This window comes from Sardina pilchardus, chromosome 9 (assembly GCF_963854185.1).
Source record: "Sardina pilchardus chromosome 9, fSarPil1.1, whole genome shotgun sequence".
Lineage (NCBI taxonomy): Eukaryota > Metazoa > Chordata > Actinopteri > Clupeiformes > Clupeidae > Sardina > Sardina pilchardus.
The window spans coordinates 25565907-25584896 of NC_085002.1; the positions used below are offsets into that span (position 1 = coordinate 25565907).

Consider the following 18990-nt stretch of genomic DNA (forward strand, 5'->3'; position numbering starts at 1 on the left):
CGGAAACAGTTTAGGCTACTTAAGACATTTATGAATGATGAATGGAGAACAGAACACTTTGAAATTAAGCGTGCAAATGATTGATTGAACGAATTAATGAATTAATGAATAAATAAATAAATACTACTACTAATAATAACCAGTTTGAGACAGTATTAATTAACACATTTATATTGTGATTTTGCTAAATGGGACGGAATGAAAACAGAAGGTAACAGGACCTATCATCTAAAAACGTTGGAAATTGGAATGAAGATTGAAGGCAACAATTCTAATCTAAGTTGGTTTACAAAATTAATTATTTACCTAATGAGAGCTTTCACAGTCAGAGCGGGCCTATCAGCATTAGAATGTAGCCTTAAAAATAGGCCTACCATGGATTTCCAGAGAGAAACGATAGCCTAATCTCCCAAAATGTGGACACAAACAGGTGGCTGACAACCCTGTCTCTTTTTTTCTGTCGATGTTTCGCAGCTTCAATGCTTGGGAGCCCATTTGATAAGGCTCAATGACTTCATGTAGCGCTGCACATATCTGACTGGACGTGATAGCTAGACATAACAGTGCATCATATCCAGCCAGATCGGCAGCACTGCATGAAAGTCGGCCTGAAACATGTAACATGGGCGTAGTAGCTATGGGCTAATTGAGGTGGTGTTAACCAACTATTCCAGTTATTCCCTATGTAATCTCTGGACATTCTTCAGACATGGCATGTGTCAAGCTCTGATTTGCGCGTTGGTCTTCTTTAGGCTGCTCTAGAAGACTAGGCCTAGGCCTAAACTGGCAAAGCTGTTACCAACACAATCTATTTTGAAAATTGATTAAAAGTAACAGTGTGTCTCATAATGTTTTTCGATCCACGAGGAAATATCCATTTGGAAAAGAATCTTCCCAAAACGTGTCATCCTTCGTTCATTTCGAGACTTTACGAAGCCGTTTTCATTATTATTTTTCTCTTTTAAATTACATAGTGGTATGTTATCTGTCTGGTACATTCATCAATTCCTACATGCAACAGTTCTTCAATTGTCCCCCTGTGCTTTAACTGTGCCCACTGTTACCCTTTCAGACTCCTCCTTTCCTGTGCACGGTACGTGCCCTGCGTCACTGGGCTTCTCTTTCTGTACACCACCAGACACATCCAGAGACCAGGGACATGGCTCCATAGAACCGCACATGGCGTACAGAAGCCATGAACCAAAAAAGAACTCACCAAAAACAATAAATGCATCCGTAGCAACCTGATTTGATTTATTTCGGATTTCACTCTTCCAAAAACCAACAACAGCAATATTTTGTTTTCTTTTTTTTTTGCAGTGTTGGGGGAAGCTGCTTGCAACTCCATATTTCACTAGCTACTTTACGCGTTAACCGGATCAGTCTGATTTCCCTTTTCAAACATCATGGGTGTGCAAGGTTTCCAAGAGTATATTGAAAAGCACTGTCCGAATGCTGTCGTACCGGTGGAACTCCAAAAGCTTGCTCGGGGTAGCTTGGTTGGAGGCGGCAGGCAGAGACCGCCTCAAAGTCCGCTCAGGCTTCTAGTTGACGCCGAGAATTGCCTCCACCGGCTCTACGGTGGTTTCTACACCGACTGGGTAAGTGGAGGCCAATGGAACCACATGCTTGGCTACTTGGCTGCACTCGCTAAGGCCTGCTTTAACGGGAACATAGAGCTCTTAGTTTGTTTCAATGGCGCCCTGGAGAAAGGCCGTCTTCACGAATGGGTCAAGCGACAGGTGAACGAAAGACAGACAGCGCAGCAGATAATCAGCCACGTCCAGAATAAAGGCACCCCACCACCAAAGGTCTGGTTCCTGCCTCCGGTATGCATGGCCCACTGTATCCGACTGGCCCTCCTCAGGTTCCACATTGGGGTAAGTGCGAGAGTACTTTGCCAGGTTTATGATGGCCAGGGATGCTTTGAGCTCTTGCCCAAATATCTGGGCTGTTAGGTTAGCCAAATAGCTAGGCTAATGTAGAGTTGTCAGTTTCTACAAATTGCTTGTTAGCAAGCTAACTTTGCAGGAATAGATGCAAGCCATAGATAGCTATATGTAGCTAATTTAGCAAGAAGGCTACCCAGCATAGCTGTGTCTGCTTAGCAAGAGATAGTTAGCAAGTTAGCTTGTTCCGCAGAGAAGTCTGCAGAATAGCCTGTCAATGTGAAATGTGAACTGATTATGTGGGCAACATTTCAATTTCCATCAGCTGACACGCTCGCATATTGGTACTATCTATATGGGAGTTCACTTGATGTGTTAAAAACTTGTTCATCAAGGTCAGTGACGTGCTACCAAGCTAAATCTGACATTATCAAACTTGTTAGCTGACTAGTTAGCTCAACAACTTGTCAGTTGTGTAGCCTGTTGCCATAATACGGCCCGGTCAAACGGTTATCAAGTTAGTTATCTAACTAAATCTCTGACAGCTCGTTGAACGCAGCATCAACTACATTTCAACCTCATCCTACAGTACATACAACCTTATCTACTTAATATCATAATTGACGTGGCTGGAGTGTTTGTGCATCAGGCGACATAATAATCAACGTTAACTATACAACTTTGGTCGGCCCAATTTGCTCAAGATTATTCTGCTGAAAAAAAAATAGTTAACAGTCTGTTTTTGGGTAGTTAAACACCAGTGATCGATTCAAGTTTGATGATGGCCGAGGGTGTGAGATGTTTGTGAGTTGGTTACAATGTTACTCAAAGTAACTCAGTCATTCTCACCTGATGCGCTGACAAAGACAACTGAGTCAGCTCTTCAGTTAACCAGTTATAAAGTATCAGAGTTTCATATCAAAGTAAGTGACATTCAATCGAACAGCACCAATGGTAGGCTTACTTTTTCTTGTTTTAGCTTAGAAACGGTTTTTGGTACAGAAATAAACCATATCAGGTGAAATATTGAATCTGAGACATTTTCAGAAATTGCATCAGTTAAAACAAGTATGCATTTGGATAAAGTTAAGAGAACAAGACTAGGCAAGGTAACACAAATCTGTCCTTGCAGGTGTTAGTGTAGCAGTTTATTTATTGTAGTAAGTTATAGGATCTGTCACTGATATTTTTTAGAACAAGTATGTGATTTTCTTTACTTTCCAAGAAGAGCAATCCCACACAACTGTTCCCAAAGGAAGCATGAATTATGCAAAACAAGTCACTTTCACAGCTACGTTTTTGAATCTGCCGGAGTTCACACATTTTCCAGTAGCACTGGCGGCCTTTCCATAAGCAAAGTTACCATTATATAATGTCCATGTGCAAAACATCGCCCTGGGGTTCACATAGACACATAAGCAGTTAGTCAGACAAGCACATTTCCTTGGGTCTGCCCCTCACAGCAGCTAGGAAGAGAGGGTCGCTGAGGAGTTCAGTACCGGCTCTTGGTTGGTCCACTGGAAGTCCCTCCTTTCCCCGCCTGTAATAGGTTGTCTAGGGAAGGCAGTGTGTGTGAGTCCTCGGGCGGTCTGAGCTTTGCAATTGGCTCTTCCTCAGGACGGTCACGTCACCTCTGTGCTGAAACACAGATGAAGCCTGAAGGGCCAGACGAAGTTTTAGAGGCCTTCTCCGAAATGGACGACCCACAAAAGGGCGATAGGCCCAGTCTAGAGAAAATCAGGCAAAGTAGCATCAAACCGAACTACTGTGGGACTAAGAAAAGTTTCTAGGTTTAGTTTGCCTTCTTATCTTATGGGCCAGTGGCTTTGGCAAATATTCCAAATATTTGTCCTCTCCTTTTGTAGCTGTAGAATTAAAAGTGAAAAGGTGTCTTTTATTAGTATATAGCATTATATGGCTGTTATATATTTCACCAATTGAAATAGCCTAATCTTTAATCTGGTATTAATTTTGCCCCCATTCATTTGATGATTAAACATCATTTTATCTCTAGATTACATGGTCTGTCCTATGTGCTGCCTAATCATTTGTCATTAAAACTGGGAACATTTACATAGCACCTGTTGGTTGACAGATCTTGTGTCTCTAAAGGAAGGCCCTCCCTTTTGTATTGCCTGCCACAGGTTGTCCAGAGCATCGAGGACCATCACCAGGAAGTGATCGCCTTATGCAGAGAGAATGGCTTCCATGGCCTGGTGGCGTACGACTCCGACTACGCCCTCTGCAACATCCCTTACTACTTCAGTGCCCACGCCCTCAAGCTCAGCCGTAATGGCAAAAGCCTCACCACGAGCCAGTACCTGATGCACGAAGTTGCCAAGCAGCTCGATCTCAACCCAAACCGTTTTGTCATTTTCGCTTCGCTCTTAGGTGTGTTCTGTGTTAGTGTGGGCATGCAGACTCATTGAGTGATGTCTCATATTAAATAGGTGTGTTTGTTGAGTGGCTTCTATAGGAAATTCCCTTCTCTATCGCCTGTGTATGTCTGGGACAAAAACATTTTATATTGTACTCTTTGTCTGTCTTAATGACAAGAGAAACTGTATGCTTCTAGCCACAGGGAAGGTGTCAAGAATCAGTTGCTAGAAAATGTAATGCATCAAGTGGTGTGTTTGAATATATCACATTCATAACAGCGCTACTCTTTTCAAACTCTGGGCTCTCTGAGCTGTTCTACATAGACTCTGAGTGCATCTTAATAATAATGGATGCCTCTGTTTCCGGTTGTTCTTTCCTAGGTAATCACATATTGCCTGATGAAGACTTGGCAGCCTTCCACTGGAGTCTGCTTGGACCAGAACACCCCTTGGCCTCTCTAAAGGTACCATACTCTGCCTCGCCTTTATCTCCCCCTTAAATAGCGTCAAGTGGCAGAATGTTGTAGCAAGTGGCCTCAAGTTTAAATAGGAGAAGAGTTACATGGAACAGAGATACATTTGTCCATTTGGTTAAATCCTTGTAAGTGTCTGATACTGCAAAATGATATTTTGTCTGTTACCTTGTTTGCTTCAGTGAAGTACATTCTATATTTTGCATATGACTGTCAGCATAGCATACACATATGGATCTTTGTATAAATATGAATTTGTTTACACTTCTGTAAAGTGTATTCTATGTGTGTTGCATATGGCGGTTATTACATAATGCATGGATCTTTGCATCAATGTTGATATGACTGGCTGTTCTTTATGTGTGGCTGTTGAATGCCTCTCTCTGGCTCCTGTTATACAAAAAAAAGCGATAGTGACTAGTTTCCTTGACAACCACAGTAAAAATGAGGTCTGGCTGAGAACTTCTCGGCACTGTGCAAAATCACTTCATCATCCTCCTCTCCTCATGGTCTTAAGCTCCATCCAAAGAAATCAAGCATAATTAGTAAAATGCACGTTTAAATAAGAGAGATGGCATAATCTGTGACCACCTCTACATCCCCCATGCCTGCAGATATTTCAGTTGATGTAGCAGCTACAGCCAAAGAGAGAAGGATATGATATCTACTAGGCCCACACCCCCAACAGAGATTTGACCCACAATAATGATATCTGTGCTTTGCAGCTGCTATGACATGGCATAGATGTTATTCATTTCTCAAGTGGTGTTGTCAGTTTTAGGTTAATCTGCCAGTGAAATGCATTGGTGCACTGTGCATGTGTTACGCAGAGTTTCTTTAGTAACCTTATATCAGCATTTGTGAAATGAATCACAATAACACTGCTGGTGAAGAAACAACATTAAATGAAACCTTGTTTTATTCTACAACCGTGTTCAATAATTAATCATTCAAGAGATTAATTGCTAAATATTTTAGTAATTGATTTGAAGTCTGAGTTTTTTTTCTTTTTTCAAAATCATAGTTCTATGACTCCAGCTCCTTAAATTTGAATATGTTCAGGTTTCTTTACTCCTCTTTGACAGTTAACTGAAACACTGATGTGTTTTATTAATAATAATAAAATGTTTATTAACCAATCATTATTTTGCACTTTACCGGCAAACATGTGTATGAGGCCTTAGTGGTATGACCTAGTCCAGTGGTTCTCAAACTTTTTACAATGAGTACCACCTCAGAGAACACTTGACTCTCCAAGTACCTCCATTATGACTAGCATTAAAATAAGGTAGCGTAGTCCAATTTCAATATATTTTTTATTGTACATACTGTTCTGCATTGTTTTGATTAGTTTTCAAGAAAGATACAAGCTAGTCTAAATGTAATATTTTAAAATTATTTTTAAATAGGATTTGAAGTGTTTATTTTATCTTCATGAAGACTCCCAGAGTACCACAACAGAGAGTCCGCGTACCACAGTTTTGAGAACCACTGAGCTTGTCTGTTGAGTCTTTTGAGAGTTTGGCTGTTCCCACTGACGATCATGAACCGACCCATCACATTGTAGCGCAGACGTGAGCTTTGGCTGGGTGAGGGTGTGATGGGCTGCTCGCTCTGCTGCAGGTACGTGCCCACCAGCTGGTCCTGCCGCCCTGTGACGTGGTTATCAGGGCCGTCGCCGAGTACGTCCGCAACATGAAGGACGTTAGTGACCTGGAGGCCATCTCGAAAGACATCTTTAAGCACTCGCAGGTAAGTGGATGCTCAAGGCTGAGGAGTTGCTGGTGATTTGGCTTTTTATTCTGGGGATGCAGAGCAGCCTTTGTGTGTCAAGTTTTTAGTCATTCTGTTATATTGAAAACCTCTTCAAATGAGTACTGAATTTTAACATATCAGGATAGCTTTTGAAAGATAAGAACATAATAAGAACATATGTATATTTATAGAATTACAGTGTGCACACTCAGTGTTTTATAGTCTTACAATGTTATGTAAGGAAAAATAACTTCTAGGCTTAAAGAAATGCCCAGTTGGACTATGGGTAGTTTCCCCTAGATAGCTGTGTTGGTTTAATTCTCTGCTTGTTGTCCTTGTAGAAAGTAGGTGAGAGAAAGTGTTGCCCTCTACATTTAAGGTGGTGATGCTTGGTTGTCTTCACTGTCCGTTAACAACTCTGATATAGCTGCTGTTTTGGGAGTGTTTCTGGCCCTGGTTTGACCAGACTCGGCCGAGAGAAACGCTTCCGGACTCGGTTGCAACCTGCGTTAAATATGGCTCTTGTGTTCCAGTCCAGAACCGATGACAAGGTGATCCGTTTCAAGAAGGCTGTGGAGTACTATTCAACTGCCAGCAAGCCTCCTCACTGCTCTCCTTATTTAGGTAAGGAGGTCCCAGATTACTGCTTTTTACACCCGACTTAACGATGCCTGGGACTCGTCATTGTGACACTTGGCACACTAAGTAAATGTGAGAGCGTTTAATGTGGGCCAAGTGGTTTTATCATGGCATAACATTTAATGCTTGTCCTGCACTCTTTTTCTCCTTTATCCTTGACTCCAAAAACATTAGTTGCATAATTCATCTATTTTCAAGCACTTTGAAGTTATGCTTCCTCTCTCTAATGTTCCTGCCTCTGTCCGGTGTTCCATCCTACACCACTTCCTGTCGTGTAGCGCGTGTGCTGTGAGGCAGGTTGCGTTCGGTTCGTGTGCAGGGAGAGACCGGCGTGGAGGAGCTCGCAGTAATGTGAGAAATGTCCCCTCTCGCCACAGACCTTGTGTGCACTCTGGAATGGCTGCTATGCCCTGTGCATACAAATAGGCTCCTTAAAAAAAAAGAGGCGCCTCTCGCGTAGTGACTACACAAGCCTAGTTTGAGGGGACTTGTATTGGGGCAGGGGGTGGGGATGAGGGAGAGATTGAGAGAGAGAGAAACAAAAACACTCCCTTCAACCAGCCCCCGTTGAAAGAAGTGAGGGCATAGATTCCGAGGTGGCTCATTCCTTAAAGAGGCTGAAGTTGAAGTGTGTGTGTGTGTGTGTGTGTGTGTGTGTGTGTGTGTGTGTGTGTGTTTTAAACTCCATGGCGTTATGCTTAGCATAGGTCCTGTGAATTGTCCTGCAGCCTGACTCAGGGCTTTTCTAATGGCTAGCTTGGTGTGGTAGAGCAGATCAAGCAAGCAAGCATCCCTCAGTATGTTTTCTCCCTACTTAGTGGCCAACTTGAAGAAAGGGCCCCAAACATTCTAGAAATGTCCTAAAGCAAGTTCAGAGTTGTCCTTAAAGAGTTCAAGGTGTTCATTTATTGTGGATCATTCCGGCAGTATGTAGGCTTGTTAATGGTCTTGTGTGCGCTAGCATAGTAATTATGTGTGTGCTCTGCCTACACACATCCGAACAGGCCTTGGGATTATCATGTCTCTGCCCACAGATTATGTACATTGTAGCCGCCTGCAGCCAGTTTGACTAAGGTGAATTAATGAACAATTCATGACTTTTCAGCTGCCGCCTACTTGTGCCCTATTCAGTAAACTAGTCGAGCATTTTATATATTTTACAGTTTGACGTTTTTGATATAGGCCTATGTGGCTTTGCATCATGCGTCACAGGAAATAGATGTGAACTTTACTGAAGAATTCTGTGAAAGTGTTAATTCCATTGAGAAGAATCCGCCTCTGAGCCAACTGAGGTTGACTGTCTGAGAGACTGCTTCATTCTTATTTTATTCAGAAGGATGCCTACCTTCCAAACATTCCCTTTTAACAGTAACCTACCTTGGAAATGTTATTTTCATGAGAAGCATTTAGAAGTGAATTTGTACCATCTGTTTGGAACCCTTGTTGTAGTCAGGCCCCATTATAACGCTGCAGCTCGGAATAACCCAGTGAAGAGTGTTTTGTACTAAACACAACAAGAAGCCCTTAAACAGCTGAAGATGGCACCCTGAGAGGTGGAGGCACTTCGGGGTGTTGTGTTAAGAGCGTGGAAGAAAGGCTCTGTCAGGGAATTGGAGCGGGTTAGGAGAGTAGGCAGGTTTGGTAGCGGGCCTGTTGACAGCCCTGTGTTGCCTGTTTGTTCTGTTCCCTGCAGCCAGACCAAATCAGATCGGAGTGCCTGCAGCTGTGCCACAATACGCACCTCCACCAATGCTCAACATTCCACAGGCTCCCCTTCCCATCAAACCTGGGGTGAGTGAACGTCTCCTCTCTCCGCCTAACGTTACGCCACTACACCTGGACAGTGCCCCATTACACCTGGCCAGCGTTGTTCACACCTGTCCCTTAGAGTACCGAGCAATGTCACTGGATCAGGTGACCATTGTGGTGGCTTTCTTAATATATTTAAATATTTTCACAACGTTTCTAAGACGTTAGTACATTTTTTTATACTGTAGGAATCACATACTGTACTACACAACACCTATTCATATTAACATGATCAAAGTTGTGACTACCAAGTTTTGTTTTAGCATGGGTTTCCTCCGTAAAAGAGAATTTTTTTAGCATTTAACTCCACAGCCTGCAGTTAAAATCCTAAAATTCTGTGTCTTGGCTTTATTTAACAGCCGCTAGTCTTTGATAATGCGTAAAATATCCACTGGAATAGAACGTTTCTTTCAATTACACCTGCCAGGGAATCCGTATTATGTGGCTAAGCTGCTGCCTGGCAGGGAAAACACATTTAAATGGCTATAGCCTACATTTGAAACAATGTATTAGCTAGAAATTATGTCACATGTCTACATTCAATGCTATTGAGGCCATGTCGAAAGTTTGTTTAGATCCAGTGACACTGCAGTCATGGAAACAGAACGTCACACTTCGGTACTCTATCACTCCTGGCAGATGTCAGAGCTGAATGAAGCAATTATGCCAATTCTTATGTTGTCATGATCGTGTCATGTATTGTAGAGTGGATGAGTTGGGGATCGTGCCATGTTTTGTAGAGAGGATGAGTTTGTGGATTGTGTCATGTATTGTAGAGTGGGTGAGTTGGGGATCGTGTCATGTATTGTAGAGTGGGTGAGTTGGGGATCGTGTCATGTATTGTAGAGTGGGTGAGTTGGGGATCGTGTCATGTTTTGCACGCTGGGTGAGTTGCTAGGTGACGGGAGTGGTTCTGTTCTGTTCTGTTCTATCCCTGGGTCAGGTCCAGCATGCCTTCTCCACTCCGCTGGCCGAGCCTGGTCCTGCCGTCGTGGAGGCAGCGGGGAAGGTTCTCCCGGATCAGAACAGCTTCGGCAACATTCCTCACGAAGGGAAGCAGCACACACCGCTCTACGAGAGGTCGTCTCCCAGCAACCCCAGCCACACGGGCAGCGTAGGGAGCGCGGGCAGCGACAGCCCCAACCACACCGACCCGGCGTTCTTCAACACCTCCTCCACCTCCTCTTCCTCAGAGAACGAGGAGTCCACCGGCACCACTGCCAAGTGAGATCCCAACACACACACACACACACACACACACACACACACACACACACACATACACACATACACCCACACATTCTAGGTTTATTGGGAATGAATGTTCCCACTGGTTGTACTATATTCTGAATTTAACACGGTACACTTTATTGTGCTATTGTGCCTCAGCTTATGGTGATGCAAGTCTGTAGCTGTTGACTGTTTGCTAAAATTCGAGTTTATGACGTAATTTTTATGTGCCATGGTGTATGCTCAAAATGGCCAATATTGAGAGAAAAGCCAAATGGATCATTCCATACCAAATCACCCAGAGCCTCATACTGTAGGTCATGTCAGGTTAAATATGTCTATTAATGTAACTGTGGACATGTTTCAAACTCAGTCGTTTTCGCCGACTGCCCTGGATATGTCCGGCTCCGATGAGAATATTCACGAGATTGTGTGAATATGTCAAATTATCCAGAATTGGTCCAGAGTCCAGACAGCACGGTCACATTTCTGCCTGTGAAATGTGCATATTGCTGGCCCACTGTGGCTATTGTTACTCTGACCTATAAAAAAAAAAAAACACAGTCATTTATTGCCGCAGCACTGGATAGCCAGAGTGGCTACAAAAGTGCCCGGAGTATCGGAGAAGTTCACACATAACGGCAGCACTGTGTACTGTGACACGGAGATGACTTGGACAGGGCCTCGCATTCAGCTGAGACCCAGTTCAGCCTTGGCCCTCCCTGGCTGTCCTTGTGCTCTATGTGTGCTTCTGTTACTAATGCACGGGGGCATGTCTTCATTCCACAGTCATCTAAATGACCATAAAGGATGGGAAAAACAAGGAAATCAGACAGACAACATACCAGAAGAAGACCTCGGGGATCAAATAAAAGTAAGAGTCCTGGATCACAACAGCTTTGGCAGATTCACATCAGAATGGACACATAGTATCATAGGCTTGGCCAAGAGTGAGGTGTGGGAGTCAGGAAGTGTCATATGAGCGTATATGAGCCAATAAGCATTTGAGTAATGACGAGGGGATGAGGTGTGGACATTGTTTCTTTACAAAGGGGAACACATTCACTTGTTTTCATCAGCGGAATAGCCCTCTTAGTTGCTCAGTGATGGTGAAAAGTAGGCTATAGGAAGCCAACATTAGTTGAAGGTTATATTCCCACTGTGCTTCATGCTTAGTCACAAGCACAGCTTGCACATATCATGTATGGAATGATTAAAACATCCTACGAAAGTGTGAGTTTTCTGGTCCCCTTGAGGTGATGGTGGAGACGTGGCGTACGCTGGTAATAGAGACACCATGATTGCACCACAGAGGCGGCCTCTTTGTACAGTCGCATTCCCTTGAGGCAGAGTCATAAATGAAAGCATTCTGATGGTGGAACACTGCGTATCAGGAGAGGCCTCACTCTCCACTGGTGCTGAATCATCTCGGAACGCAGCAAAAGCTACTCGCTGCTCTCTGCAGGATGTTTCCATAATGCCTTATTACATCTATCCATTCCCGCTCTAGTCTCTGAAGCATTTGTGTATTTCTACATCACAAGAGCGCTGCTGGCTTTGTGTAATCAGCTGGTAAATTAGATAGACTCCTGCTTCAATTAAGAGATTTAAAGGTCTTCCCCCATATGCCCGATTAAAACATCAGGAGCCCCTCTTCTGCAGATAGACACACAGACAGGTACATCTCCCTGTTCTGCGGATAGACACACAGACAGGTACATCTGTACGTTAATCTTTCATGATGTCCAGATGGCAGCTTTGGCAGCTTCTCATAGTTTTTTCCTGGTGTGTGTGTGTGTGTGTTTTCCTCCATCCTCCTCGCCCAGGCTGACCCGTGCGTGACCTCTCCGGTGAGCCCCGGGCTGGACGTGGTCAGCCCGCTCTGCATCAACCCCGCCATCCCCTCGCTGCTCTCCATGCCGACCAGGAACCACATGGACATCACCACGCCCCCCTTGCCCCTGGTGGCCCCCGAGGTGCTGCGCGTGGCCGAGCACAGGCACAAGAAGGGCCTCATGTACCCCTACATCTACCACGTCCTCACCAAGGTCAGAGGTCAATGCGCCGCCCTAGAAATGGGGTGCCTCTCAACATCTCTCCTCGATCCTCGGTCCTTGAGGGGCGTTCCCACTGATCTATAGCTAACACTGGATAGACGATTTCATTGTTGCCGCCTCATCATTCTTTATCTAGATCAGTGAGGACGAGGATCGAGGAAGGAAGGGAGGGTGTATAAAAGACAAAATGAGAGGCACCCATTTTCTCCGTTACACTTCCAGGGGCAAGGAAAGGCATGTATTTATGTAGAGTTCATGCACATTGGTAGTTAAAGTATAAGTGCACACCACAGGCACAAGTACAGGCACAAGAAGGGCCTCATGTACCCCTACATCTACCACACCTCACAAAGGTCAGAGGGCAACGCGCCATCATAGACATTTTCTCCGTTACACTTCCTGAGGCAAGGAAAGGCATGTATTTATGTAGAGTTCATGCACATTGGTAGTTATAGCAAAGATCCTTCATTACTGACAAGATAGGGCAACATAATGCATCTCTATGGAAGCACAGTTCCTGTCTGCTTAAAGAGGCGTGTCGCAAAGACGTCGTAGTGGGATATCGATCTCTGTCAGATTGGCAAGCAGTTCAGTTCAAATGTAACGTCACTTTCTAGGTCTGCTTAAAGGGGGATTTTGCCCCCCTCCCCTTTGCGAAAACAGAACGCAGAAATGGTCGAACGTTTGCGCCTCTCGCTCCACTTTAACTGTCTCTGGTTATAGTATAAGTGCACACCACAGGCACGAGCACAGGCACAAGAAGGACCTCATGTACCCCTACATCTACCACGTCCTCACAAAGGTCAGAGGTCAACGTGCCATCATAGACATGGGGTGCCTCTCCCTTCCTTCCTCGATCCTCGTCCTCACTGATCTAGATAGAGAATGATGGGGCGGCAACAATGGGATAGTCTATCCAGAGTTAGGTATAGATCAGTGGGAACGCCCCTCGAGGATCGAGCATCGAGGATTGAGTGTTTGAGAGCCACCCATTATCTCTGTTACACTTCCAGGGGCAAGGAAAGGCACGTATTTATGTAGAATTCATGCACATTGATAATTATAAGTGCACACCACAAATTTACTCACTAAATTTAGTTGATCAGTATGTCTTGCATCCATAGACAGACGTGAATTAGTATCATCATCGTATAACATTATACAAAGGAGTGTAGTCCCCTGCAAAGCTTATGCAGGCACCCCGTACTTACAAAGTCCTGCCACATCCTAAAATGGGGTTAGAGACATGGTTACGACATCTCCATTGTCCGAACAAGGTTACACTATATCACATCTTAATAGCTGTACACACCTTGCATCTTTTTAAAGTTGTGAAAGCATAAACACCCTCTACGTCGTCATTAAGCATAGGTGGGCGTAGATTTACAAAGGTCAGACATCCCTTCGGGGACCCGGGCTGCCCTTATTAAATTCACATACTCCTACATCTGTCATGTCCTCATTCAGTTTGGGTAGGTTCCAATATACCGTACCTACCATGTCCTTGTTAAGGATAAAAAATGGAGCACAGCGTTAGTTCAGGCAGGTCACGGAGTCTCGCTAGCTTCCCTGAATGGCCCAGCTGACTGTCAATCTAATCGCCCAGCTGATTGCCAGCTGATTGCCAGCTGAGTGCCAGCCGGCCTAGCCTTGCTTTCATTGGTGGAGATCATTCAGAGCGCTTACTTAAACTGCCTTTGCCAATCTGCTGCCATCTGCAATTTTGCCACCCACCTCCTCCCCTTAACCCCCTCATACATCTGACTTATCAATGTTGTGTCATTGATGTTTGTTCTGTTCTGTACCCCATGGGGGGTTTATTGCTGCTCTCCCTGCCTTGGGCTTTCCATGTTTGAACATGGAAGGGCAGGGGGCCCCCAGAACAGAACATACCGCCAAGAATGTATTTCATGCAATAGTAAATAAAAATATTTTATTGACAAAGTGGTCCTGACTGAATAGTAGTTTCTCAAAAATAGTTGTACTACCTCTATCTGTTTATGGGGCTTCTCTGAGCATTTCCATCCTCTGTGACGTCTAGCGCTGGTGAGATTGTGTCTGTTAGCGCCGGGACACTCCTGAGCTTCAAGGGTAGGAGCCGGAGGAGAAGAGAAAATAGCACGTGTCCCCCCCCCCCCCCCCCTGTTCCCTGACTCCTCACTGAGGTGCTGCAGGAGCTAAATTTACCACTCATCTACATATATTCAGAACTCCCATATAAATTTGGACCTGATTTTTCGTTGGATGCCCCACCCACAATGTTTTTTTAAGGTTTTTTTTTACTTGAGATTTGTCTGGTGATAAATCTTCTTGTTTCATGTACTTTTTTTTTATATCTCTTGTGGACAGGCACTTGTATTGAGCTAGTTTACTTGTGATAAACAATATACTACTATTTTTCAGTTTTCTGGAGTAGATATGAGATTTTTCTGCCACTGCATTAAACTTGACTGTAGTTGTGGCAGGAGCAGCGCTGTCTGGTCTCATAGCCGGAACTGAACCAGGAAGGCGTGTTCTTCGTATGGGTTTGTTTATTTTGAGTTTACAGCTCACTAGTCAAACAGAATAGTGTTCATCCTCTTTTGTTCTCTGATGCAAATGAGAGGTCAGCCCTTCCTTCCGGCAGAGTTCCTGTTGTGTTTCTTTTTTGCTTTCCAAGCTCACAAGCTGTGTTTTTGTTTTACATTTAGTGTTGTTTACATATGGGATTGTGTGAGAGGATCCGTCAGTATTTTGTATAGCCTAATCCACTGATGGGGAGTGTGGCTGGTCACAGTACGCATATGACGCTCTGCTGATGCGCACTCTTTAAACGACGCAGCATATGGTTACTGTGGACTCTAGCCGTATTCCTCTAGCAATACTGTGAAGTCTGTGGGGCTGCTTAATACCAGAGAGTGTGAAGGGCATTGCTTTCTTTAGTGACTCAAACTTTTTCTTTAAAATCTTTTATAAACGAGTGTTGAGGCAGCACAGTATGAATCACTAGGAGCGGCATGTACGACCCTCATAAAGCATACATCAGCCATCTTCCTGCGAAAGCCCTTAGAAGTGAATGACACAAATCTGAGGTAATTCTTCATTAATGCCAGACGGCAGCAGTATATCTAAAGGATGGACCTATTAAAATTCTCTTTGTTAAAAGAATCCAACCATATTCATTCATCTCCACAAGTCAAGTCTCTCAGTTCTAAACGTTTAGCCCTCATCTTTTCATGGCAACATTTCTCGCATTTTGAGAAGAGTTCAAAGGAAAATTTTGGATAGAAAATGATTGTCATACATCGTCTATGATTATTATTTCTCAAGTTGCTTGGCTGTGGTTGTACAGTATATTGTGTGCAATCACTTGAGACAATAACAAAGGGTGCCTTGTCTTGTCTTACATTAGTTATTCTTGATGGAGTGCTGTTGTACATGATTTTGAATGACTTATACAAGTCTCCTTTCTATATCAGTATGACTGTATGTATTTGCCCAGATTGAATAGTTTGGAAGTTTACATTTCGGTACATTGTGCATAACATTAATGTTTATATTATCATAACGCTCATCTTTCAGGTTACTACTACCAGTAGGAATGTTGAAATGCCTCTGTGTGTGTTTAGGTCATGTCAAGTGACCATGTATGCATGGATCTTTTCTATGCTTCCGGTTTTAACGTGTGTGTGTGTGTGTGTGTGTCTGTGTGTCTGTGTGTGTCTGTTTGATGTTCTCTGCCTCGTAGGGAGAGATAAAGATATGGGTGAGCATCGAGGACGAGGCCAATAAAGAGCTGCCGTCCGCCGTGCAGCTGTTCAGGCCTATTCGTCAGTATGTTTACGGAGTGCTCTTCAGCCTGGCCGAGGCCAAGAAGAAGGCCGAGAGGCTAGCTGTCAGGAGGAACCGCCTCCCTGAATGTGAGTGATGCAAGCGTACACACACACACACACGCACAGACTCATGCGCACACACACACACACACACATACTCAGGCATACACACGTGTGCGCGCTCACACACACACAGCTGGCACACACAGATGCAGCTGCAGTATATAAATTGTCCCGAGAGGTCTTACCAACTGCTATAGGGTCAAAAACTAAACATGGTAAACTTCAGGACCAGTTCTTATACATGTAGAGAAAATGTGATGAGTTATGTGGAGGTTCTTTGTCAACCACATTATAAACCAGAGTGGCCCCACCCTTCCCCTTGTGTCAAGATGAGGAATTTATCTCTTCCCACAGTTATGTCTCCATACAGACTAGATGTTTTTCCTGTGACACATTTGCCAGATTATTTCAGAATCATACTCTTTAAACGCAGCTACAGCTGCAGTCTGGGATTTGTTCTGTTTGTCAAATTCAGCCAGTAGCTCTTCACAGATCCCAGTGTTCGTAGCAGTTGTGTCTTTGTCAACAGGAGACTACTAGAGTAGCTTGGATCAAGCCATAGACAACTCCAGTCAGTCCACACATTGCTTTGGGAAGGGAGAGTGTATTTGGAAGTTGATTTGCTGTTGACCTAGCCTGGCTAGCGTCACCACTTCTCAATGAGACGTGGTCTGGAAACCAAACATTCATTTTCTCGTGTTTTAAAAAATGCCCAGATCCATTTATTGGGCGGCACGGATGTCTATCAAATGCGTCTGTGCATAGTTCATCATCGTCTTGCTTTCCCCTTGTTCTGTGATTGGCCCCCTATCTGAGGCACAATTTAGGGTGGTAGTTTTCAGGCTGCCTTAGCAGCGTGAATCAAATTGCGTGCAAGGCTGCATGGGAACACCCAGGCTACTGTTTTTTTTTGTTTTTAAGTATATTTTTGGGGCTTTTTATGCCTTTAATGATAGAGACAGTAGAGAATCGACAGGAAGTGAATGGGAGAGAGAGCAGGGATGGGATCCGGAAAGGACCACGGGGCGGGAATCCAACCCGGGTTGCCGCCGGCATATGGTGCAGGTGCCCCAGCCAGAGTTGCGCCACAGCTGGGGCCCACCCAGGCTACTGTTGACCAGCCTCCCCCCCCCCCCCCCCCCCCTTGACCCACAGACCAGCCGGTGATCGTGAAGGAGTGGGCGGCTTACAAGGGCAAATCGCCGCACACTCCGGAGCTGGTGGAGGCGCTGCCGTTCCGGGAGTGGACGTGCCCCAACCTGAAGAAGCTGTGGCTGGGCAAGGCCGTGGAGGACAAGAACCGCCGCATGCGCGCCTTCCTGGCCTGCATGCGCTCCGACACGCCCGCCATGCTCAACCCTGCCAACGTGCCCACGCCGCTGCTGGTGCTCTGCTGCGTGTTGCGGTGAGTGGGCCCGCCAACTCCAGGGGGCATCAACGCACACACACACACACACACACACACACACAAGCCCCTGTTTAAAGGGACACTTCACCGATCAGCATTAAGCTTTGTATCTTTAGAAAACCAGTAATGTTTTTGAATTGTCGTGCATCATTCCCTCAGTTTGCCTTGAGATGGGAGAAATACGGATTTCAATGTTGGACTTCCTGCTTTCAATGATGTAAAAATCATCCTTTTACATCATTGAAAGCAGGAAGTCCTATTCATGGGCTTCATTGAAATCCGTATTTCTCCCATCTCAAGGCAAACTGAGGGAATGATGCACGACCATTCAAAAACATTACTGGTTTTCTAAAGATACAAAGCTTAATGCTAATCGGTGAAGTGTCCCTTTAAGGTCCTCCGGTTTCTCCTGTCCTTCATCGGCTAACAAAGCTCTGCACAGGATGCCACGTACAGTACCACTCTCAACTACCATGTTGGATCCCTCTCTTTTCACTACAGCGTGACATATTAGATGTCAATGTTAGTTCAAATACATCGAGCACTACCATTGAAACATTTTTACATTTTTTTTTATTTTTTTTATTTCAGATTTTACATTTTAAAGGAGATTGTGAAATGCAACAAAATGTGACGAGTTGCAGACTTTGAAGTCCAGAAGTAGAAATACACATTGAATTGAATAGACAGTCAGTTCCTGTGCTTCTGTAATATTTTATTTTTTTACCCCCTTGTGTTTTGCTCCAGGTTTATGTTACAATGGCCCGGAGTAAGACTTTTGCGTCGTAACGAACTAGACGCTTTCCTAGCCCAAGCACTTTCTCCTAAACTTTATGAACCTGACCAGCTGCAGGAACTGAAGGTGATTCTGTAGGAGCTGATGTATGAGGAGTGTGTCGTGAATATCGCTTCACTGGCAGCGCACAGCCAAAGCTCCAAACGGCTCTCTAGGCCTCTACTTTTCACTAGCTAAATGTTTGGGCAAGACTGAAAAGGGTCCTGTGGAATACAGGCTGCAGTGTTTCACTGGACACTCCTCATATGCATACGGCAAGAAAAATGTGCTTCAATCAAACCAGCCTTAATGCGTTTATCCAAGCATGGGTTCCCCCCAAAGAGCTGGCTTTGCAGGGAAAAGATCGGTCTCGCATATGTTTGTGGATGACACAAATGCGAGGAGCGTCTTTTGTGTCTGTGTGTGTGCTTTTTTTTTGTTTCGTTGTTCATTTTTGTCTCCGTATGTGTGTGGATGGTTTACTGTCGTCAACTTGAACAGGTTGACTATGCTCACAAAATTGTGCGCAAAGGCCTTCCCTGCCTGTTGCACCCCCCCCCCCCCCCCCCCCCCCCTTTTGTTTTGATTTCAAACAATTCCATATATGTTCGTTGAATTTGACCAAAAAGAAAGGAAGGCCAAGAGAGGACACACCGCTGTGTAAGCCATCCACACGAGCAAGTGCGCCCGCTTTCTGTGTGT

At 44.5% G+C, this 18990-nt stretch overlaps 1 protein-coding gene across 1 annotated transcript in view; it reads left to right on the top strand.

Moving 5' to 3' along the window:
- The first annotated feature begins 1108 nt into the window (after positions 1-1108).
- The window catches only part of LOC134091775 (constitutive coactivator of PPAR-gamma-like protein 1 homolog), a 31582-nt gene continuing 13700 nt past the window's right edge, over positions 1109-18990 (top strand). The window contains exons 1-12 of the mRNA XM_062544423.1: positions 1109-1880; positions 4034-4280; positions 4649-4731; positions 6364-6492; positions 7029-7119; positions 8828-8925; positions 9887-10167; positions 10963-11047; positions 12000-12221; positions 15958-16129; positions 17261-17510; positions 18261-18375. Of these exons, the coding sequence (XP_062400407.1) occupies positions 1407-1880; positions 4034-4280; positions 4649-4731; positions 6364-6492; positions 7029-7119; positions 8828-8925; positions 9887-10167; positions 10963-11047; positions 12000-12221; positions 15958-16129; positions 17261-17510; positions 18261-18375 (2247 nt within the window). The 5' untranslated portion in view covers positions 1109-1406. The remainder of the gene's footprint in view (positions 1881-4033; positions 4281-4648; positions 4732-6363; positions 6493-7028; positions 7120-8827; positions 8926-9886; positions 10168-10962; positions 11048-11999; positions 12222-15957; positions 16130-17260; positions 17511-18260; positions 18376-18990) is intronic.